This window comes from Brachionichthys hirsutus, chromosome 2, assembly GCF_040956055.1.
Source record: "Brachionichthys hirsutus isolate HB-005 chromosome 2, CSIRO-AGI_Bhir_v1, whole genome shotgun sequence".
NCBI classification, from domain to species: domain Eukaryota; kingdom Metazoa; phylum Chordata; class Actinopteri; order Lophiiformes; family Brachionichthyidae; genus Brachionichthys; species Brachionichthys hirsutus.
The window spans coordinates 15,594,162-15,616,887 of record NC_090898.1 but is presented as its reverse complement, the minus strand read 5'-3'; the positions used below and the strand labels follow the sequence as shown (position 1 = coordinate 15,616,887).

General features: G+C 53.3%; 4 protein-coding genes across 5 annotated transcripts in view; all 4 read left to right on the top strand.

The window, feature by feature from the left end:
- plp2b (proteolipid protein 2b) overlaps positions 1 to 5,068 on the top strand; it is a 6,827-nt gene extending 1,759 nt beyond the window's left edge. Inside the window, exons 1-5 of one of the 2 annotated variants that reach the window (XM_068749465.1) lie at positions 166 to 299; positions 2,880 to 3,035; positions 3,112 to 3,210; positions 3,411 to 3,507; positions 3,612 to 5,068. In XM_068749465.1, the coding sequence (XP_068605566.1) occupies positions 201 to 299; positions 2,880 to 3,035; positions 3,112 to 3,210; positions 3,411 to 3,507; positions 3,612 to 3,625 (465 nt within the window). In that variant the 5' untranslated portion in view covers positions 166 to 200 and the 3' untranslated portion in view covers positions 3,626 to 5,068. Of the gene's footprint in view, positions 1 to 165; positions 300 to 2,879; positions 3,036 to 3,111; positions 3,211 to 3,410; positions 3,508 to 3,611 lie in introns of those variants that run through there. The other variant, XM_068749473.1, reaches the window with a different exon arrangement.
- A 1,048-nt stretch (positions 5,069 to 6,116) lies between these two features.
- On the top strand, positions 6,117 to 15,288 carry prickle3 (prickle homolog 3). Its single transcript, XM_068747877.1, has 11 exons — positions 6,117 to 6,158; positions 9,970 to 10,052; positions 11,059 to 11,242; positions 11,320 to 11,433; positions 11,772 to 11,909; positions 12,793 to 12,996; positions 13,076 to 13,262; positions 13,341 to 13,658; positions 13,747 to 14,064; positions 14,153 to 14,539; positions 14,630 to 15,288. The coding sequence occupies exons 1-11, from the start codon at positions 6,117 to 6,119 to the stop codon at positions 15,061 to 15,063; spliced, it is 2,409 nt and encodes an 802-aa protein (XP_068603978.1). The 3' UTR covers positions 15,064 to 15,288.
- Positions 15,289 to 15,574: 286 nt separating this feature from the next.
- Positions 15,575 to 18,182, top strand: fam110a (family with sequence similarity 110 member A). Its single transcript, XM_068751045.1, has 2 exons — positions 15,575 to 15,714; positions 16,621 to 18,182. The coding sequence occupies exon 2, from the start codon at positions 16,783 to 16,785 to the stop codon at positions 18,001 to 18,003; it is 1,221 nt and encodes a 406-aa protein (XP_068607146.1). The 5' UTR covers positions 15,575 to 15,714; positions 16,621 to 16,782; the 3' UTR covers positions 18,004 to 18,182.
- Positions 18,183 to 19,409: 1,227 nt separating this feature from the next.
- LOC137902503 (peptidyl-prolyl cis-trans isomerase FKBP1A-like) lies at positions 19,410 to 22,605 on the top strand. Its single transcript, XM_068746593.1, has 5 exons — positions 19,410 to 19,597; positions 19,719 to 19,766; positions 20,587 to 20,699; positions 21,015 to 21,191; positions 22,015 to 22,605. Exons 1-4 carry the CDS (start codon positions 19,474 to 19,476, stop codon positions 21,144 to 21,146), a joined length of 417 nt encoding a protein of 138 aa, XP_068602694.1. The 5' UTR covers positions 19,410 to 19,473; the 3' UTR covers positions 21,147 to 21,191; positions 22,015 to 22,605.
- The last annotated feature ends 121 nt before the right edge of the window (positions 22,606 to 22,726 follow it).

Genomic DNA, 22,726 nt, shown 5'->3' with positions numbered 1-22,726 from the left:
GTGGCGGACGCGGAGCTCGACTACTGGGTTCCATCCCCGCCTACCCACCGCCCCGAGGCTTTCCTTCGTCGATTCATCCGCATTGGAGGAATAAAAAAAAAAACCCGGGAGCTAGCTAAAAACAGCTACAGTCAGTCGTTCGGCGCGCGGTCAAGTTGGTTCATCGAATCGTAGTGTCGTAATTAGTCGGTTATTACGGAATGGCTGACGCAAACGCGTCCAACTCCGGCGCTAGCTGCCCGGACAAGCTGAAAAGTTACGTGAGGACTCGGAAGGGGACGATCCTGGCCGCAGAAATAGTAAGTTCACTCTGACCCGGGGGGGGGGGGGTAGGCAGCCTGTAACTATAGCTAGTTAATGTGGTTTGCGTGATTATTTTATTTTATTTATTTTACATCTTCTCATCTGGTTTATCTTAAAAGCAGCCACACGTGCCGCGTGAGGGTGAATAGAGGTGAATTAAGGGTTCCACCTGTCACTTTGGGGGGGGGGGGGGGGGGTGCACCTAAGAGCCAAATCCCGAGCAGCTCACGTGGGTTAAACTCGACCCAGCGACCGTTGCTAGGCGCCTCCTTTTCTCCTTATCACCTCCTGCTGCAGAGGAGTAGTCCAAATATGGAGAGGAGAAAATGCAATCGATGCCAAAACTCTGAGACGTAGACGCTCGTAAAGACCTTTCCACATCTGGATTTAGGTAAGAGGAACGTACGCATCGTACAGAAACAGGCGAGCGCCACGAGTGGGGTCGAGCCTTCCGGGCTCCTGCAACCACTTCCTGTCCAGAAACCGGCGGTTTCACAACTTTGCTGTCGTTTGCGTTTCACGCCCGTGCGTTCTCCTCAACGCCGTTTCACTTAGGGAGGCTTCATTTGGTCAATCAGGACGCTCCAGCACAAGACACACGCTTTGGATCCAGATCCCGGATCTGGGAAGTTGGAATATATATTTGGAAGGGCGTGTGTGTGTGTGTGTGTGTGTGTGTGTGTGTGTGTTGGCTGCCACCGATAATAGCCAGTATAATGCATGTGTATTTGTAAATGGTTGATGCATCGATGGAGGATAAAAGCGGAGTCGGGCTGCGCGATACGCCCTAAACCAACATGGCGATGCACGACGTACGTATATTAAATCACGGTATGAATGTTCAATTCAACACACCAACGATCTCGCAATATGATCGCACGCGTAACGACCGAGTCATATCGGTTGTAACGCTCTGATAAACGTTGCAGGACTTTTGTTTTGGCGCATACCGGAAGCCACTTCCTGTTTGTTCCCCCCCCCCCCCCCCCCTCCCTGGGGGTTTTCTCCGTATCTCATAGGATCGATCCGTTGAATCCCTGCGACGGTTCCTACTTTGGGGGTTTGCCACCCTCATTACTCTGTGTGGACCTCGGATCCCGGCGGTCACTGGCCCGCCCACTTTTGGGATTTATTCCCCCCCCCCCCCCCCCCCCTTTTCAGAGGTAATGGAAATTCCAGCCCATGTGTGTGTGAAGTTTGAGAACAGCGAATGCTCGAATCGAGGGACGGCTCCGAGTACTCTGGAGGGGGGGGGGTGGGGGGGTGTGGACCGCAGCATTCCCATGCCCTGCCCGCGCTTTTTTTTTTTTTAGTCTTCCTGTCACACCTGAAGGGCACGGCGCTCGCGATGGACACGCCCCACGTCACTCTCGTGGGCGTGTCTGCCAACCCGGGATGAGTCACGCGCTCGCTGGGTGTATCTCAACAGTAGGACTACAAAACAAACGGGATCCGGACTCCTGTGACTGGAAAAAGGAAAAGCGGGGGGGTGGGGGGGGGGGAATAAAGCCGAACTTTCCACACACGCGTCAGAAGCTTTACTGCACCAACAAATGCTCAAAATCACAGCAAAAACACAAAAAGAATGTCCGCCCACTTCCCCTAGCAACCGTTGCTGTTTGCCGTGTTTCGGCACCGTGGATTCGCTCCTGGCTCTCGCGTTCCTGCCGACTATTATTAGCCGATTCCCCTCCAGCCGGGCTCGTTACGCCGATGTGAATAGCTCCTACAGCTGGGAGGCTACCCCCCCTCCCCCCGGTAGCCTCTGCCCTCAGAGCAGCCGGGCCCTCGCCCCGAATAGAGCCTCTTTTGTGTGGGGGCCCTCGCCCTCGGCCGCCCCGCTGCCCCTCCGAGCGGCCAGTGCCAGTCCCGAGAACACACGAGCCTCTGATGCATCTGGGCCGGGTGGACGTTTTTGGGGCGGGGCGGGCAAGGCGGCGGCGACCGATGCGGGGGCCGGCGTGGAGCCTCTTACGTCACGCATGTATCGCGTGGACTGCGGCGATTCCACGGCCGCCGCACACAAATGTCCGACGTGCTTTTTATTTTTAGCGTCGAGTTTATACAGGAAGTGCTCCAAGAATAAAAGAAGTGCCTGACCCGGAATAAATGTCCTGTTTTGGACTGTTTTGTAAATATTTGGTGATGTGAAATATCTACACACTTATTTTATTTCATTAATGAAATTATGTAAGTACGTTTAGTGGGCGGGGTACGATGTACCGTAGGACGAGGCGGCGGGCCGAGTGTCCTCGCCGTCTCCGTGTGAATCGAAGCCTTCACAGCTGTCTTACATCGTGTAAATGGCTCCGCCCACACGGCTCCAGGGCCGCCACAAAGGCGGCTTTGAAGGAAGCGTTTGCGGCCGTAGGCTGCACACGGTTACGATTTCCCCACATTCCCGAGAGAAATTCCTGTTTGTTCTCCCTTTTATGGAAAAACACGTTTACGGACAAACGTGCAGTAAATCTGAGAACGGAGCGCCGCGTGATTGACGGCGTTTTTTTTTTTTACTTCTTCTACAGGAGCAGATTCTGTTTAATCGAATTCCAGAATAACCCCCGATTCTTTCCTAGCTTGTCAGCTTCATCGTCATCATCTGCTACGCCGCGTCCCAGGCCGGAGGATACTCCGCCGTGGCCATCTGCGAGATGGTCTTCGCCATGATCTTCTTCGGCGTCTTCATGATGGAGCTGGACAAGCAGTTCCAAGTGGTCAACTGGGTCTGGAGCGTGAGTCCTCCGGCACCGGCCACGCCAACGCGAGGCTTCTCGCCGCCTCACCTTCTGCTTCCCTGTTTCCCCACAGGACCTGTTCCGTGCCGCCATCGGCGCCGTCCTTTACCTCATCACTTCTCTGATCTGCGTTATCGGCGCGGGCGGGGACGGCGCTCGCATCGCGGGCGGGGTCAGTTCGCTTCCATGGACTTCATAATAAAAGTGTTGCTTGTCTTTATCTGCCGAGCGAGAATGCCGCTATTGGAGGATCGTTATCTCTCTTCACGCCGCGTACTTCCCTCCCCCTTTTTTCGGTCGGATCAAGAACCGACGTGATTTGCTGATTTGAATCTTCAAACACTTTTTTTTTTTTTTTTTGTCGTTTCTCAGGTATTCGGTTTGATCGCCGGCGTCCTCTTTGCCTACGACACCTACACCATCTTCCTGCAAATCAAGAGCACCAGGCAGCACACCCCGGCCGCCACCGGTGAGGGGGGGGGGCGCTTTCTTTCACGCTCCAAATACAAGAAGGGATCCGCCTGGTTTCCTGTTTCCAATGACGTTTTTTCTTCTTCTTCTTCTTCTTTGCAGATGAAGGAGTTTAAACACTCCGAAGCACAGAAGAACACGGCAGGAGAGCAAAGAGGAGCTTGAGCAGAAGTCAATGTGGGAGGGGATCAGAGGACGGGAAGGGGTGGGGGGGGGGGGGGGGTCATAGCCGTTTAATCCAACCTCAGTGTACCACTGCTTACAAAGGGAAAACTGTAAATACTGGCCGGGGCTGATGTCATCGAGCGGCGCCTTTGATGCGCGTCTCCTGGTAACGAACGGAGCGCAGACGAACGGGCGCTTTCGACGTCGTTTATCGTAATCGTGCTTGTTTTATTCTGTATTCTCAGTCGGGTTCCTCAAACAAACGTGTTCCGGTCGGGTTCCGGTCGTGTTCCGGTCGGGTTCCGGCGCCTTAAAGCCGCTGCAAGGACTCGCTAGTCGACCCCGAACCGCAGGCAAAGTTCTTCAATGCGTAGCGCGTTAGCCTGCTAGCAGAGCGTTCTGTGTGAAGTTTTAGTTTGTTCTTATTGGCAAAGAAAAAGATCGACTAAGAGCCCCCCCCCCCCCCCCAAAAAAAAAGAATCACAGGTGTGGAGAGAATTACACCTGAACGGATTAGCTCTTCCTCTTCCTCTGCCACATTTATTTCAGAAATACACTGATATATATATCTGGGTATAAATATAACACCAGGCGAAACTAATTCCAGGTGTTATGTCGGCCTTTGTACTCATCGCTAGGCGGGTGGAGATGCGTTCCACGACGGGTGGCGAGGCTCATGGGAGATGGAGTCATTCGGCTTTCATTCACAAATCGACACCGGTCCGGGACACACACACACACACACACAAAAAAAGAGGAAAACATTCCTTGAAGTTGCTTTAAAGTCTCGATGAAATGCTTTTGTTCACTCCTTAATGTTCCGGCTGTTTCTCTGCTAGTCGTTGTTCGTTGGACGTCGTTGTAGGCAGCCGTTAACCAGCAACCTCATCGTGCTCATGTTTCTACTTCTAACTCTTGTTCAGGCTGTCGTTTTCCTGTTTGCATCTGTAACACATTTTCAAAGTACCTTTTATACCGATCAGCAGTACTTCCCTGTGTTTCCGTGTTTTTTGTCGACTAAAGATGTTCCTTTAATGAAACAGATGAAGAAGCGTCGCTTCATGTTCTCACAGACTGAATACGCTCTCTAAAGGTCTCCTCCAGGCGAGTGGTTTTGTGCCGACGTAAAACATTGAATTACTAATTTTTCTTACATAATGAGATTGTAAACTGATTTCAAAATTTGAAGCAGCCTTCTTTTGGGAAATAAAAGCCATTGCCACTACAAGGACTCTGAAGCTCAAAGTGTTCATGTATTTGAGATCCAGCATGTCTTCTCTGAGTGTCCGCTAGATGGCGACAGACTATCAGCTTGTACGAGTCGAGTATGTAAAAGACTCTCGCAGTGAGTTTTAACACGTTTTATCCCCATGATTCTTATTCTGAGATATTTCCTACTCTGCTTCAGCTGTAGCCTTTAAGCTCCAATGGATCCAACCTCTTATCCGTGCAATCTAAAGACCAACATTGGAATGTTAATCCTTTGTTCGGTGTCTTCCTGCTACTAAAGTCATTCCCCGTGTCGGTGCTGCTGCCGCAGCCTCGAGGTAACGATGAAATCCCACCCAAGCACATCTGTGCTCATCCATCTAAATATTTATTTAAGAATATTTATTCTGCATCCTCGGTTACCTGATTTGAACCAGCTGCATGAATAAATACTAAATATGGTCTGAATGCAAAAGATTCTGAAGTTGCGAGAGAAGAGTTTGTATACAAATGTGCTTCTGTGGCATCTGGGAGAGGTTTAAACCGATCTTTGGGAGCGTCGGCTGCCTGTGTTCATCAGGAGGAGGGAGCCTGGAGGTTTAGGTCTCTGCATACTGGATGGAGGGGGGGGGGGGGGGGTGCTCCCACCTCCAAGGTAAAAGCAGCAAGCCAGTCATCTGCTAAGAATTTAGATTTCAGGTTGTCCCAGCTCTGATTACACAGCACTGTGTTTACTTTCAAGTTTGTTTTGCTTGTGCAAATTTGTAAAAAAGTTCATATTTCTTCAATATTAATTATTTTTATTTTTATTCGAACAGTTAAACAAAAAGATATAATAAAAAAAATAAACAAAAACATCAGAATCATTGTCAATGAGGGCTCACATACTTTTTCTTACTTAAAAAACAAATCAGTCAAGAACAACCAGTTTATATTGATAAGAGTTATTACTAAACATGACCTAGATTTAGACGTAAATCTGCTTATGAAATACAGAGTTCTCCAATTGTACGCTTCCGTGTAGTTTATTTTGAAATACCGGAAGTCGCGTGTTTTCCAGTTCCGCTAGCTTTCTGTTTTGTCGAAGCTCAGGCGGGGGGAGGAGTCTGCCTCTGTGGGGGATCTCAAGTACTTCAACGCAAACGGTGACCTAAAACAATCAGACGTCTTTGCTTCTTCACCGTTTTTGTTCACCTGGAAACTCATTTTTGTGTTTAAAATCCAACCGACGTCATGTTCCTGCGCGGGTCCAAAAAGCGCCGGTCGAGCCGCTCGGTGAGTGAGTTGTGTTTGTGCTTTTATTCCGGAATGAATTCCACAACTCCGCGAACTCGCCGAGGAACCTGGATGCAGTTTATTAAAAGTCTTCGTCCGAGTCGGGTTAAAAAGGAGACTTGAAACGAACTTTCCGGCTCGTGAAACGCCTCGGAAGCGTCCGTCCCGCCGTCACCTGGCCGTTGCGTCGGGAGGAGCTCCTTTTATTTGTTATAAAAACATTTCATCTTTACTCGTTTCCTACATTTAAAGTCACGCAGCTCGTGTTAAATGTCTGATACTTTTAACATTCTTTGTTTCTCGAGTCTTTTCGGGCGCCTCAGGTATTCCGGGAGGGGTCTGCCTACGTCATTTATTACCTGGGCAGGTTGTGATCTGCTGACTTTAACGCCTTAACTTGTGTGTTGCCTGTCTGGGTTTGTTGATGTTGACTTAAATCGGTGCCCGTGTTGGACGTTTTGCCCAAAACGTTGTCTTGCCCCCCCCCCCCCCTGGACACCTTAAGCCTGTTTTTGAGGCGGAGCGGCAGCTGTTGAAACATCTGGCTGAGTCCAGACTGCTGCTTTTAGCTCTCTTAGCTTGTATGTTAGCATCTTTATCACTCTGGATGTTCCCCCATTGAATTTTAATGACGTTTTGAGCCGTGTTGCATCTTTGTCCAGGGACGAATTGATTCCATTTCGTGGTAGATCCGTGAACTGATGCAGATTCTTCGAGAAGCATATCTTCACCAGAGATATATGGCCTTTAAAACAATTTCCCAATATCAGAAAAAAACAACCCAATCGTCCAATCCAAATAAGATGAGCCGACTGGTGACGCCGCCCTGCTATTGGAATATTGGAGGTTAATGTATATTTTGAGATAAAGTAGGAAAACAAAAGTAGATCGTTACATTTGATTTAGTTCTTCCATTTGCTGCTGACTTTTGAGGTACTTTCATTTTGCATATGGGCATTCTTGACAAAGAATGCAGTAGTAGTAGGTAATGGCAGTAATAATAAGCAATAATAAGTTTTAAAAAAACGTTTCCAAGCGTCTCGGCACCGGCAGGAATAAATCTGCATTTCGTTAAACATTGTACGAGTTGGGACCTTGGGAGCAGGAAGCAGCGCTGCGTCCCATAGCGTTGGGAGGGGGGGGGCTGTTTGATCCCGTCCCACCAGGAGACGTGCGTCAACCTCTGACCCCTTCTGTTAAAGTTTAAGCTCTCGCAGACGAGACGCAAAATCTGACTTTATGTAAATCGGTGCGGTTTCCCTCGGATGCAACACGCCTGACCCGGTTACCCGGTTACCCGGTTACCTGGTTACCTGGCAGCGAGCCGGCGTTCCAGCAGACCCAGGGGGGGGTCATGTGACTGAACCCTATACCCCACTTCGCGAAAAACAAAGGAGCTGATGTGAAACGCCGGCCTGACGTGAACTCGTGAACGCGTTTCTGACTCGTAGTTTAGACGAGGCTCCGCCGCCGCCGCCGCCACGCCCGCCGCCACGCCCGCCGCGTCCAACTTAAAGCCGCGTTGTTGAGACGCAAAGTTTCTCTTTTGTAAAAAACCTTCGAGTCCGTTTCGCTCTGACTTCCAGGACGCCGTCTTTTAACGTCACGCCCCACTCTCACAATAACTTCTACTTCGAACCCAGCCTGATTAAATCCGTCCACGTCGGCTCAGACGGCGTTTCTTAAAGTCTTGGCTCTTTTCATCAGATGATGTTTGAGTTATTCTGGTTTTTATTAACGCTGTCATTCAACGTAATGAAACTGTGTGTAAATAAAGTTTCCATTACCCACACTCCCTAGAAACCAACATTTATACGCCTTAATAAATATGATTAATCACCTCATACCTGCTGCGTCTCTAATCTCAAATCATTTTTGCAGCGTTTCGCGTTCGCCCTCGACTTCAGGCTCCGTTTCTGTTGGGCCTTCTTCCAAAGTAATAAGCGTCTGAACTGGTGTCCGTTTCCAAATGTGTTATCGCACGAAGGAGAATAATGACGCCGTAATTTATGGGTTCACAAACGCTGCTGGAGTCATCTGATCCCACTCCAAGCAAGTAATGAAAAGTTGATAATAATGTTAGGCTTCACTTTACGAAACGGGTCCAAACAGTCGAGCAACGTGAGACCGAGACGGTAAAAGTAGGTTTGTAATGTCGTTTCATTTCCCCACCCTGAGCCGGTAGCGCCCTGTCGTGCCCCGGGTGGAGTTACCTTTTATAGGCAACCCGCCTTTTATTCAGCCCATCCTGATAATCCTCACATTTAAGTTAAAGAAATATCAAAGTCGGGATCATCAATAAAGCAGCGCAGAAAAAAAAGAAGGCCGATCCCACTGCAGGCAGCGAGCAGTGCGGCATTTAGAACCAGCCTGTAAATGATAGTTTACAGGCTGGTAGGCCTGTTCTGGACTAACAAGTTCATGTTCCTCCAGAACAGGCTGCAGTCGTCTCTACGTCAGACCGACGGCCTCGAACATCAAAGAGAAACGCCTCCGAATGGTGCAGGAAGTGATTCATGCACTCGTGAAGCGCCGGGATCCTTTACAGTTTACACTAACCCTCCTATCGGTGAGATTAGCGAAGCAAATGCTACGCTAATCAAAGCGCTGTAATGCATCGACAGGAGAAACCCGGCTCGCCTTGAAGAAAGTCGTTAGAGCTTCTGTTCAACCTGAGGAAAGAGGTGAAAAGCACACCTGAGCAGGTAAACGCGGGGGCTCGGCTGTATCGCACGTCTGCACTGGATTTGTTTTTTGCACGCGCAGCGATTATGGATTTGTTTTTGGGAAAACCAAATGGGTTATGTGATTGGCCGCAGTTCTTTTTTCCCAGGCTATCTGGAAAAGTTCTCCATGTTTCCGATGAAAGTTCTCGTAGGGCGGGAAAATCTCTGCCCGAGGAGTTAACGAAATTTCGAGATCGCATTTTCAGCTTTTGAAATAGGTCTTAATCGAAATGTTCAAAAGTGATACGCTGATTCAAACGGATCTCACATCTGCAAAAGGAAAGTTACATCTCGGAGAAAAATGGATCCACATTCGCCAAAATAAAGATATATTTCATTTTGATGTTTCCTAAATGACTGATATTAATATCAAAATATCTCTCGGGATTCTCAAGGCAGCAATTTGTCAAAGGTCTTTATATGGATTAAGGTTTTTCTGACAAATGGTGGTTCCAGGATTTAGTTCTGACACAGCTTGGAAACGTATTTTCCGAAGGTTCGGGCAGGCAGCCGGATAGTCCTGGAGTTAAGGCGTCCGGAAAAAAGAAAGTGGCGACAAAGCGGCTGCACGGAGAGGGAAAGGGCGCAGCTCTCATCCTGCGCCTGCTTCCTTCCTCTCGTCCCTAAAAAGAGGCCTGCAGGCTGCAGCAATCGAGCTCTGCAAGCTCCAGAGCTCCAGAGCTAAGCATTCAGTTTGGCTAACTAGCAGGTTAGCACTCACTGCAAGCTTCAGAGCTAAGCATTCAGTTTGGCTAACTAGCAGGTTAGCACTCACTGCAAGCTTCAGAGCTAAGCATTCAGTTTGACTAACTAGCAGGTTAGCACTCACTGCAAATGAGAAAGGAAGCATATTTAAGCAAATTCCATTAATGACTTTGTAAAATTTGGTGCACAGATGATCTAAATCTGAATTGATTCGCACTCGGGTGCTTTAAAAATGACTTTATGGTACTATTTTGTATTTTCCTCTCTCACCTCTTCGGCATGACAAACCTTTAGGTTGTAAATAAAGTGTTACAGATATGCGAGGACGTGATGTCGTATGAAACCATGAACGCTGAAGGGACGTTGCGTTGTGTTTCCAGCTGGAGGAAGAGGACCCGGACGGAGGGCAGCCTTGCACCCGCTGCGGAGACCGGTGCCCCGGCTTCCGCGTCCACGGCTGGAGGTAGGAACCGCTGCCTTCTTAAACGCCACCGGCGCCGCCTGTTACCTGAGCAGGAAACAGGAAATGTTTGCTTCCCGCTCCGCGTGTTTACCTTTTGGCAGAGTTGCGCTCGGATCGAGAGCGACATTCCCTGCACGCCATTTTTACCAGTGTAAAAACTACAATTTCTTTTTCTTTTTTTACTCTCTCCTTCTGACCTTTTAGTGACTCCCCAGCTGGCCGGGTCTCTCGCTTAGTCTAATCCCGTCAGTCTCTAATCAGATTAAGCCTTACCGCTGTGATTGTCTCCTCCCGTCTCCGCATCGCGGCCGCTTTCCATCAAAGATGGACGTTGTGTTTCTCTGTGTTAAATAAGCACACACGCACACAAACAGGCTGAACCTATAAAGCGTGTAAATAAAGGTTCCATTCTGTTTATTAAGGCTGCGTTCTCCGTCCTGAATGGGCCCTGCACGGCCGTGAGAGAATAAAACAAAAAGGCGCAGGAATTCGGGTCGCATGGAACCAAAAGAGTGTAATTTTATCCGTTGGTCTTTTGGGTTCTGCTCCTTCCATTCAGGCCGAGACAAAAGATTGGAAGTCGAGATGTAATCTAAAGCATGTGCGCTGCTGTCTGCTGCCGGCCTCGCGTTCGGGTCTGTCCCGACGCATCGAGCGCTTCAGCGTGTTCGGGACGCGTAGCGTTAGCGAGATGCCGCGGTTCAACGTTTGCCCGTGGGCCGTGTCTGGAATGACTTCTGGGCCGAGGCTACAAAAGGCTGGTAGTCCAAGTGGCTCAGCAGATCCAGAACGAGGAACATGAAGCATTGAGATTCATGGGGGGGGGGGGTCGCGTTTCTTAAGACGCTCACGCACTTGGGAGCGCTTGATTTGAGCCTTTTCCGGCGCGTGTGTGGGTGGGCGTTGGGTTCTGGGACGAAGTGCCAGCTGGCGGTCCGTTATGCAATCCTAACGGAGACGCATTTGTCACATCCACTCGCACCCGAACCCGCCCTCGTCTCCACAGGAAGATCTGCGTGCACTGCAAGTGTTCTCGGGAGGAGCACGCCGTGCGCTCCGTACCGGGCCAGCTGGAGAAGATGATGACGAAGCTGGTGGCGGACTTCCAGAGGCAATCCATCTCGGACGACGACTCGGGCTGCGCCCCCGAGGAGTACGCGTGGGTCCCGCCCGGTCTCAAGCCTGAACAGGTGGCGTATGAGCGCCGTGGACCGGCTCCACGCCACCGGACCGCCGCCGTTTGGGTCTTCACCGTCTCCTCTTGCAGGTCTACCAGTATTTCAGCTGCTTGCCGGAGGACAGGGTGCCTTACGTGAACAGCCCGGGGGAGAGATACCGAATCAAACAGCTGCTGCACCAGCTCCCCGCCCACGACAGCGAGGTAGCCCCGCCCCCCCCGCCGTTCAAAGCGTGGCGACCAACACTCGCAAACACTCGAGCGCAATAAAGTCAAAGTTTCTTCTGACGGTCGTTGATGCTCGATCTTACATCGGAGCTTTGCGAGTTCTTTTTTTTATTGATCGCCTTATGAGCCAGTCGACAAAATATTCCCTATTTCATTTGGGCACGCCCAGAAAGAGGTGAGTCCCATCCTCGGGGCCTTCGCTCACCTCCAGGCGGACGGGGGGGGGACGGAGGGTGAATCTTATTCAGCTTGACCCCGTCAGTGAAAGTCGGGCTTTGACGGAGCGAGCCTCGGTCCCGTGTGTTCCCCTGCAGCCGCAGTACTGCAGCTCCCTGCGCGACGAGGAGAAGAAGGAGTTCCGCCTGTTCAGCCAGCAGAGGAAAAGGGAGAACCTGGGCAGAGGCGTCGTCCGACTCTTCCCCGTAACGATGACGGGAGCGATCTGCAAGCAGGTACGACGCCCGTCTGTGTCACGGTCAGCGAACAGATTCCCCTCATGAGGCCCGCGTGGAGCTCAGAAACAGCCAGAGCAGCCGCATCAAACGCACGAGAACCAGCCAGAGCAGCCGCATCAAACGCATCAAACGCACGAGAAACAGCCAGAGCAGCCGCATCAAACGCACGAGAACCAGCCAGAGCAGCCGCATCAAACGCACGAGAACCAGCCAGAGCAGCCGCATCAAACGCACGAGAACCAGCCAGAGCAGCCGCATCAAACGCACGAGAACCAGCCAGAGCAGCCGCATCAAACGCACGAGAGGCAGCCAGAGCAGCCGCATCAAACGCACGAGAACCAGCCAGAGCAGCCGCATCAAACGCATCAAACGCACGAGAAACAGCCAGAGCAGCCGCATCAAACGCACGAGAACCAGCCAGAGCAGCCGCATCAAACGCACGAGAACCAGCCAGAGCAGCCGCATCAAACGCACGAGAACCAGCCAGAGCAGCCGCATCAAACGCACGAGAACCAGCCAGAGCAGCCGCATCAAACGCACGAGAAGCAGCCAGAGCAGCCGCATCAAACGCACGAGAAACAGCCAGAGCAGCCGCATCAAACGCACGAGAGGCAGCCAGAGCAGCCGCATCAAACGCACGAGAGGCAGCCAGAGCAGCCGCATCAAATGCGCGAGAAGCAGCCAGAGCAGCCGCATCAAACGCATGAGAGCTAGCAGAGCTAGCATTTATTTTGTTACGCTGGAGCTCGTCGGTGCCGGCGTCGCTGAGGGCCCACTGGGGGGGGGGGGGTTTAATGATTACAAGGCAGTATGAGGAAACGAAAGTTTAACCTTCACCATTCACCCCCCCTCCCCTCCCCGTCCAAATGTGTTTTCCCAGTGCGGCAGGGAGATCTGCGGCGGCGACATCGCCGTGTTCGCCAGCCGGGCCGGGCCCGGCAGCTGCTGGCACCCCCAGTGCTTCCAGTGCGCCGCCTGCAGCGAGCTGCTGGTGGATCTGATCTACTTCCACCAGGACGGGCAGATCCACTGCGGCCGGCACCACGCCGAGCGGCTCAAGCCCCGGTGCCAGGCCTGCGACGAGGTGACCGCCTCGCCCGCCTCGCTCCCGGCCCTTTGAGCCCGGTTGTAGACCCATGCTGTGACCCCCCCCCCCCCCCCAGATTATTCTAGCAGACGAGTGCACGGAGGCAGAAGGACGGTACTGGCACATGACGCACTTCTGCTGTTTCGAATGCGAGGCTGCGCTGGGCGGCCGGCGCTACATCATGAGGGCGAGTCGCCCGTACTGCTGCTCCTGCTACGAGTCGGCGTACGCCGAGTACTGCGACACCTGCGGAGAACACATAGGTACCGGTCCGAAGACGCTCGCTCCTGGTCGGCTCGCCGGCGTTCCAAACGGCTGTGATCGCTAAATCCCCTCTCCAGGTATCGACCAGGGCCAGATGACGTACGAGGGTCAGCACTGGCACGCCGCCGAGTCGTGCTTCTGCTGCGCCCGCTGCCGGCTGCCTCTGCTGGGGCGCCCCTTCCTCCCGAGGGGGGGGCTGATCTTCTGCTCCAGGGCCTGCTCGTTGGGCGACGACCCCGACAACTCCGACTCCTGTGACTCGGCGCTGCAGAGCCGAACGCCTCAGCAGAAACGCCGGCAGCCAAAGTGCGGTTCTCCTTTGAAGCCGCCAGAGGGCGCCAAACCTCCCACCGCGCCTGAGAAAGACTTCGTCCGCGCTGCAGCGGCGAACGGAGGTATCCGCGGTAGCGTGAGTCACCCCCCCCCCCCGCGGGTTGAAACGGACGCCGTCCTCACACTTTGATGTCCCCGCTCTTTTCTCAGGTCCTCACTGCACCGCTCGCTGCACCGCCCCGGTTCAGAACGGAACCCCTTCGGCCGGCGGCCCCCCCCGCGGAAGGGGCTCCTACTCGCCTCTGCCCCACATTCATCTCGGGAATGGGTTCGGCCCATCCTGGCCCAGCGACCCGCCGCATTACGGCCTGTTGCCGGGCGACCGTAGCGCCGAACCGCCCGTCTGCGGCGTTCAGATCCAAGAGGAGCTAAACGGGGACGCTGGGCCAGCGGGTCTCAACTCCAGAGGGACGTCCACCGCTAAAGACCGTCTGAACTGGGTGGAAAGGACAAACCAAGTCGTGCAAGGTATCGGGACCGGGCGTTTCTATGAAACGGCGCGTTCTCTCCTCGCGCTGTCCTGATTCCGTCGTTTCCGTCTGACTTCACTCTCCAGCGTTCCCCCCCCTCAAAAACTCACGGACGAACCGCATCGACTCCCCGCCCGACAGCCCGCCCGCCCTGCCGCCCCCTCTCCCCCTGAAATCGCGCGACGCGTCTCCCCGGGGGTTGCCTCCGCCTCCGAAGATCCCCCAAACGGAGTCTCTGCCCCCGATGACCCGCGGCAGCACGGCGAGGGTCAGCTTCAGAGAGCCGATAAGCAGCAGCTACTCCGTCGACGGGGGCGAGTACGAAGAGGGGAACGCCGAGGAGCCGCCGGAGAGCGAGGGGAGTCGGCAGGAGGAGGAGGAGGAGGAGGAGGAGGAGGAGGGGGGGGTCGGGGGAGGTTTTGGGAGCAGGCTGAACCTGCAGAAGGGCGTCCCGCCACAGATGGATCTGCTGGGTGAGAGACGGATTCTTCAGCCCGGTCGCTAGTCTGACACGTTTTGCTACGGAAATGTGAATGCAGTAAAATTCTCCTTCTCCCGATCAGATGGATCGTACCACCAGCGGCGAGGGCGGGGCCGTCGTCATGCCCCGTCCGACCCCGCTCTCGGCCCCGAAGCGGGGGGGCGCTCCAGACGCTGCAGGTCTGACCGTCCCCGGCTGGACGCGCTGGACTGTAGCGGCGAGAGAGGATCCGCCGGCGCGCCCTCGCTGAGCCTCAAGTCCGGCCGGCGCAGACACGAGGACTCCTGCTCCACCTGCTCCTCCTCCTCCTCGGATTCGGAAGAGGAGGGCTTCTTCCTCGGGCAGCCCATCCCGCTGCCGCCGCAGCTCCGGGGGCAACGACCGGACGTGGCGAAAGACGGACGGGGGGGACGGGAGGAGACGCAGAGGGACAAGGGGCTGAGGGGCAGCCTGAGGCGGAGGCGGGCGAACAGTCTCGGGGCGAAGGACAAAGACAAAACCTGCGCCGTGTCCTAACGCCGTTGAGTCATGTCCCACGCGTAGAGGACGCTTCATGACCTTGACCTTGGAGACGTTGCAGGAACGCGCCGGATCGGAGGCCAAAGGTTATGGGACAGAATGCAGCCCCATCGGCGACGTTGGCTTTTAATACCTTTTTAATAATATAAATAAAACACGGCGACGTTTAAATCTTTAATCACAACACTTGAAGGTCATTTATTTTTGTATCCTTGGTGGAGGTCACGCTTCTTTACTGGGGGGGAGGGGGGGGGCTTGACAGCAGTCGCTGTTTCTGATTGTTTTGATCACATTAAATGTGTTTTAATTGTTTTTCTCGTTGATTTTTTTTTTTTCTCTCAAACTTTACGCACGCGCTACGCAGAACAGTTATAATACTTATTGAAGTTGTTTAAAACAAAGGCGAGGTCACGTGACTGCGGAAGTCAGGTCTCCACCCTTTCAGGAAGGCGTCTGGACCAATCAGCGCCGAGGTGGGGGGCGGGCCCAGAAGTTGTGAAACAGGTTCGTCTGGAGCCGTTCGGAGCCTTCAACGGGGAAGTAGCTTGGGTTCGTTGGACCTGAACCTGAACCGGAACCAGAACCAGGACCGCAGTGGAGACTCGGGAGGCCGACGGGGACAGGAGGGGACAGGCGGGGACAGACAAGGTGAGTTCTCTGGAGAAATTAGAAAGGACTAACAGAAATAAAGCAACTGCGAGCCGCCCAGGCCTGAGCGTGTCGGGACAAGACTAGCATGGAGGCCGGGGACACATGCGGGACAAGCGGGACAAGACTAGCATGGAGGCCGGGGACACATGCGGGACAAGACTAGCATGGAGGCCGGGGACACATGCGGGACAAGACGAGCATGGAGGCCGGGGACATGCGGGACAAGACTAGCATGGGGGCCAGGGACACATGCGGGACAAGACTAGCGTGGAGGCCGGGGACATGCGGGACAAGACTAGCATGGAGGCCGGGGACACACGCGGGACAAGACGAGCATGGAGGCCGGGGACACATGCGGGACACTTCTCGTTGTCTTTGTCTTCCCGGAGCAGCATGTTCGGGTCTCGTTTCTTTGTCCCCGATATTCCTCGCTGGTTTGTAACGACGCGAGACGCGTCATGGCGCTGGTTTGTCTCTGCTGGGGGAGGAAGAGCACTTTGTTATTGTGCGACCCGCGGGGGGCGGGGCGAGCGGGCGCGCGCTTCCGCCAGGTAAGAACGGAGGCAGGTAAGGAGTTTGGTGTGTGTGTGCGTGTGTGTGTGCGCGTGTCCTCCCCCGACAGCTGGCTGCTTTATTTAAAGACGGGAGACATTGTTCCTGATGCACCGCCCCGTCTCTCTCTCTCTCTCTCTCTCTCTCTCTCACTGACTGTGAAGTCGGCTTTATTGTGCGTTGGGTTCTAATGGTTCGCATCCCTCTGTGCTGCCAGCCAATGAGCTGGCGGGATGGAGAAGGCTCCTCGAGCCTGATTGGCTGGAGCCTTTTTACGGCTACTTGCTAGCGTCGGTTGCGTCGTGTCTTTCGTTCAGGCTCTCGTAACTCGTGTGTCTCTCGTCTGGACAGGAAGCTCAGATGTCCGGGCGTCGGCTGAGATGCCGAGGTCGCGTCCCCCCAAAGATGGACCGCAGCTGAGCGGGAGCGAGCGACACGGCGGCGCCGAGACGGGATAGCGTCCCAAACCGGGGACATTTATTCCACAGTCACCAGAAAGCACGCGAGGACAAAATGCCTTTGGGGACTCTGCAGCACCCTGAGAGGACGGGTCTGGCTGCTAGACCGCCACGCCTGAGGCCCGTGGGCCCGGCGGGGGGGGCGGCGGGGGGGGCGGCGGGGAGGCCGAAGCAGAGCGCGGTGGAGAGGCTGGAAGCAGACAAGGCGAAATACGTCAAGAGTCAGGTGGCTCTGTCCAAACGGCAGCCGGTCCGTCCCCCCGACGCCGGCAGGTCTCTGCTGAACCCGGACGCCGCTCTGCGCCCCACCAGGAAGGCGGCCCCCCCCACAAAGACCCAGAAGGGGGGCGTCCAGCTCAACTTGGAGCATTTGACTAATCTGATAAGCGACGTGAACGACGGGCCCCGCCCCGGCTCGGCCGCCGACTCTGTGGACGGCGAAGCGCCCGACTGTCCCGCCCCCCCTCAGAAAAAGGAGCGGCCACGCCCGCCCCCCCGTCCCGGCTGGTCCGCCCCAGCCAGGGTGAGGTTAAAAGTGTCTGAACCCGCCGAGGTGCGAAGTTCCAGCGCTTCCTGTCCTCCGACGGCCGGGACGGTGCGCCGGGTGGACGTCATGCCTCAGGCCGGCCCCGCCCGGACGTCCCGGGTGGACGTCGTGCCTCGGGCCGGCCCCGCCCACACGTCCTGCCGGCCGCCTCGGTACATCCGGAAGCCGCTCCAGCCGGTTCCTTTGCATTTCCAGTTCCCGCTCCGCGCGCCCCTGAAACCGGCCGCCGGCCCGCTGAAACCCGACAACCCCCGCCCCCCTTCAGCCGGAAGCCCCGTCCCGCCTTCGCCTTCCCCCAACATCCTCGCCTTGCCCCCGCCCTCGCCGGCGATCACCCGCCTGTCCTCCTCCAGCTCCCGGAAGCGGCCCTCGCTGACCCGGTCCAAATCGGACGTGAGCGACCAGCGCTCCCGAGCCGGGACGGATCTGGAGCGCTTCTTCAACCTCTGCGGTCTGGACCCCGCCGACCTGCCCGAGCTGACCGGCTCCGGCTCCGACATGGTCTCCATGGCCCGCTTCCACAGCGCGAGCGCCCCGGGCTCCGAGTGCGCCGCCTCGGGGGCCGAGGACGACGGCGCTGAGGAGGAGGAGGAGGAGGAGGCGGCGGGGAACGCTAATGGCCGCGCCCCCTACGGCGTTTCTGTCATTGAGAGAAACGCCCGGGTGATCAAATGGCTGTACGGACTGCGGCGCGAAAAGGACAACGCGAGTAAGAGTACCGCTTTGTAGGGCGGCGCCGGACGGTCCGGAACGGGATCATCACGAACCCGATCGATACGGTTCATCAATAACACGATCTGTCAATCATTCATTTCCGTGTTGCTGCTTTGTTCTTCATTTTGGTTTGTCACGTTGCCGTGGCGAGCGTTTTGTGTCTGCTCCGGCTGGGAACTGATTAAAGATGGAATGAAGAACTTCCTCGTTTCGCGCGGTCATTTATTTTACAAGAGTTAAACGGAGGAAGAGGAGGAGGAAGAGGAAGAGGCGGAACTCCGGGGAGGAAAGCTTCGCTGCGGGAACGTCGTTCAGAACAAGGACGACGGGTTCCAAGATAAAAAAGGGCTGGAAAAAAAGATGGCTGCTGCCATTTTGCTTCAGGCCGTGTCGCCATGGCGACTGCGTTTCGCACCACTCCGCGCTGTCGGCTGTCGTGATGATTCCCCTCGCCTTCCGTTCGACTCTCCATCCTCTCGCTTCGCCGTTTCGTCCGTGCCGTCGGGCCGTCGCGCTTCCTTTTCTCCCCGTCTGCAGCTTCGTGGGCGACGGAGCGAGTGCGCGTAACCGTGGTGACGGCGCTCTTCTCGCCGGTGCCCATCACACTTCTGCTCGTGGTGGGTTTTCGTTCCTACTCCAAACGGTGAGCGGCGTTCTTCGGAACTCCGGGAACATCTTTGGAACGTGACGTCCGGGGCGTCGCGTGGCGTAGACGGGCGGATGGACGGACGGACGGACGGACATCCTGAGGGATGTGACTTTCTACTCGTCTGCAGAGCTTTTGTGCATTTTTTGTTCAAAATAAATCTCCAGCCAGCAGTCGTTCATTTTGACATCGCAGGAAGGAGTGGAAATACGTCCCTCCACCCGCCCCCCGTCCCCACTTCCTGTTTCCATTCTGAGCGTAGCTCAGGCTAACTGGACAGCGATAACGCTCCTCTCACAATACTCAACGGTTCCTTTGATTAGTCACATGCACGTAATAAAATAATCATCCCGATATCTGTTGAGTATTGGTTTTACAACACAATACAAAAAATATATATATCCTAATCCATTGCCGTGTGATTAAACATTTTAGATTGTTTCCTGTCATTTTTACAGCTGAATCTGAAAATGAACAGCTCTGATGTCCGGTTAATCCAGTATGGATGCTGTTGTTTTTAATAACACAAATTAACTAAGAAAAACAGAATGTCTTTTTTTTTCCAGCCTGCTTTTGCTGTCGGTGTTTTCCTGATATTTAAGTTGCTCTATTTTGTAGTTGTACTCTTTATGTGCTCACTTTCACAAATTTCCTGCACAAGTATTCATTGAAAGTAAATTGCTTTTATTAAAATAACAGGGAACACTTACTGGGACACGCCTTGTTATTTTAATATATATATACAAGATATATATGGACGTTTTAATACGTACAGACACATGAACAATTTTTAAAATAGTTTCCCATTTGTAAATCCGGGTGCCTCCTCCCCCGCCTACATGCCCCTCCGCTCCGGCTGCGGGCCGCCCCTGCTTCCGCTGCATTGTCGGGTGGTCGAGAGGACGGCGGCCGTTACTCGAGCGAAAATGGGAGTAGAAATTGAGACCATAAATCCAGGCGATGGTGGGTGTCTTTATTATTGATCCTTGCTGAACATCGTAATGCTTAATTTGTCTCCATCTTTATATTTTTAGGGTTTGTTTAAATGCCCCCGCTCTCTCTCGTTGTTCTCTCCCATTTTCAGGACAGACATTTCCGAAGAGGGGGCAGCGCGTCGTGGTGCACTACGTCGGTGAGTGGCGAGCCGGAGCTAGCGGCTAGCCCGAGCTAGCGGCTAACCCGAGCTAGCGGCTAGCGGCGAGGCTAATGAATGGAGCGGGATGCCAAACGTTGTTTTACGTGGCGCTACGGCTAACCGGACCCGTCCCGTTGACGTTCGCCGTTAAAGGGGCAAATTTCACGGGGCTCGAACTGGAATTGAAACGTGGGAAACGACCCGTCTCGGGCAACAGCGTCTGGCTTTGCCGGCTTTAGCATCGCAGCTAGCGCTCAGTGCCTTATGAAATGATTTGCTCGTTTTATCCGCCCGGATAACACCCAGCGGAGGCGGCGTTAAAGCTGCGTATGTGGTCTATGGGTTGTATAATGAGTGAGTTAAATTAGTATGTATTATTACTACTATTATTATTATTATTATTATTATTATTAAAGACGTCTCAAGTATGCGCAATTGTCAAACTAACGGCGATAGTAACGGATCAGCGTCCTGCGTTCGTACTTAAGCTCACTGGCCCATAAATGTTCTGATCCTACTATGGTGACGTCACGATCCACCCTACGCTCCCTTTTAATTGGTTTACCCTCGCTGTTTTTAACCCCAACCCTGACCAATCAACACCCTCGATACCAAAAAACTACGACCGGAAACGACAAGCTTTCAGCCAACCAGAGAAGGAGTAGGGCGGGGCATGCCTTCGCAGTAGTAGAATTTCAAATTTAGCCGCCGGCTCCGTGACACCAATGGCTAGCTAGCTCCTAGCGTCGAGAACCGAACCGAACCGACCCGACCGCTAACCAGCGACCCCCCCGCCCCCCCCCCCCCGTGATTTCAGGCACACTGGCGGACGGGAAAGTGTTTGACTCTTCGAGGTCCCGCGGAAGACCGTTCAAATTCAAGATTGGGTACCAGGAGGTTATCCGCGGCTGGGAGGAAGGAGTCGCTCAGGTGAGGGTCGCTTGATTTTAACTCGTTAAATGCCGGCGTGTTATGTCGGGCGAGCAGGAAGAGGCTGGTCAATAATCAATATCTTTCTCTCGTAATTTCTGGATTGTGTGGAAATGTTTCATCTTTTAATCTGGGCTGCTTTCATGCGTGGACCCGGCACCGAACCGGAAGGTTCTGTTTTTATTCTGGACCCCGGGTCATTAACTAAATCCATCAGATGACCGTTGTGACTAACATGCGTGTAAATGTCTCCCCCTAGAGGAGGCGGGTGACGCTTTTCTCACGCTTTTATTCTTCTCTTCCTCGTCCTCACAGATGAGCGTCGGCCAGCGGGCGAAGCTGATTTGCTCCCCGGACTTCGCCTACGGCAGCAAAGGGCACCCCGGAATCATCCCGCCGAACGCCACCCTCACCTTCGACGTGGAGCTGATCTGCCTGGAAGCCTGAATCTCGTGCGCCGAGCTTTCGTTTGATTCCACTCACAATTTCAGGGTGAGCAGCTCCGGACGGTTAATCGGGATCAGAATCGGATTATTGTCGGTGAGGGTTCGCGGACCGGGAGTGTAACGGTAATAAATGCGAGCTACGGCGCTACGCCCTAAAATAGATTAAGCTACGTGTAGATTAGGCCGGCGGTCCCCAACCTTTTTCCACGGACCCGGGGGGGGGGGGGGGGGTAATTAAATTAAAAAAGAGGAATATAATCTTACCGATAAACTTTATATTATGCTCTTGCAATAACACCAATATCTACTCGCCATATATTGTGGTCTCAATAATTACTTCTGTCCTCCAGGTTCACGTTTTTTTGTTTCATAAATTCCATATTCTTGTATTTTAATCCAGGTTTTGAACCCTCCGTTGCCTCGGTAACGAAGCTAATCAGCTGTTGATAAGCCCGTGTTTGAAGTCTGACTCCTGGTTTCTCTTGGAGGTCGTCGACTTTTCTCGTTAGCAACGAAGCTCTCCAAAGACGTTTCTTTTTTTTATTAAATTAACTTTCGCTGGTTTACGGCTGTTCTTTTTTTTTTAGCAACGCATCATTTAGAGGCGAATATTACGTTGGAGAAAATCCAGTCGTTTTTTCAAAATAAGACACCTTTTAGACGCTAATAATCGATGCAACGGAAATTGTTTAAATGAGTTCTTCTTTCTGTGCGGCCCAGTAACAGAGCCTCACGGACCGGTACCGGGCCGCGCTACACATTTAGCCTTCCCTTTAAACGCTGGCGTTCAGAGATTAAGCGGTGTGTGCGTCGCTCCCGTATCCCGTAATCCCCTCTTTCCGCTAAGACTCTTATCTTCTTCGCCTCAGGTCGACTCCTATCTCGGGAACACGGAGGAGAAAGCGACGCCCGATTCCTGCTCTTGATCCCTGCGTAGGACCGCGTCTTTAGCCTCACTCGTTCATTTATACACAATTACGCTAAACTTTATCCCTCGTCTTCTCCTCTCGATCCCGTGCGGTAATAAGTTAGAGGCCATCCCGTTTATTTATTGGGTGATTTTCCTTTCTTTATTTTTATTTTTCTGCCATCAGGAGCAGATTTTCCATAAGAATATTTAATCAATCTCATTCCTGTGGCTCGGTGGCCTTTTGCGCTAAAATCGCAGGTTTACGAACTGTCTCGAATAAATTGTTTGACACTCCGATATTTCTATGAATGACTTTTGTGATATTTGTTATTAGGTTGAATTAGGGGGGAGATTAAAATGTATGGAATATATTGTACCCAATCAAGCACATTGTTTTCACGATTTCAGCCATTTTTTGTTTCAGCAGGATTAATTCTTTAATTTATGAGAATATAAACGCAGCCGGACGCCGTTTGTGTCGTTTTGCTTGTGAAACACTTTGTGGGTCCTTGGTTTGTAAACGTGCACGGTCAGTCAGCGCGCCGTGGGGGGGGGGGGGATTATCTTAATTTGGAGGAGCTGTGTGTACCAAGCTGTGGATGTTGTGAAAGGTCTGTTCCTTACTCTCAATACATTAAAGAGTCATTTTAACACGAGTTGCAACTTGTCTT

What these genes read in the sequence shown, in the direction of transcription:
- prickle3 (XM_068747877.1), top strand. Translation starts at nt 6,117, where the DNA reads ATGTTCCTGCGCGGGTCCAAAAAGCGCCGGTCGAGCCGCTCG. An exon ending in CACCTGCGGAGAACACATAG is followed by an intron (nt 13,263 to 13,340) that starts GTACCGGTCCGA and finishes TCCCCTCTCCAG; the next exon opens with GTATCGACCAGGGCCAGATG. An exon ending in GACAAACCAAGTCGTGCAAG is followed by an intron (nt 14,065 to 14,152) that starts GTATCGGGACCG and finishes TTCACTCTCCAG; the next exon opens with CGTTCCCCCCCCTCAAAAAC.
- fam110a (XM_068751045.1), top strand. Translation starts at nt 16,783, where the DNA reads ATGCCTTTGGGGACTCTGCAGCACCCTGAGAGGACGGGTCTGGCTGCT.
- LOC137902503 (XM_068746593.1), top strand. Translation starts at nt 19,474, where the DNA reads ATGCCCCTCCGCTCCGGCTGCGGGCCGCCCCTGCTTCCGCTGCATTGT. An exon ending in GACCATAAATCCAGGCGATG is followed by an intron (nt 19,598 to 19,718) that starts GTGGGTGTCTTT and finishes TCCCATTTTCAG; the next exon opens with GACAGACATTTCCGAAGAGG. An exon ending in GGGAGGAAGGAGTCGCTCAG is followed by an intron (nt 20,700 to 21,014) that starts GTGAGGGTCGCT and finishes TCGTCCTCACAG; the next exon opens with ATGAGCGTCGGCCAGCGGGC.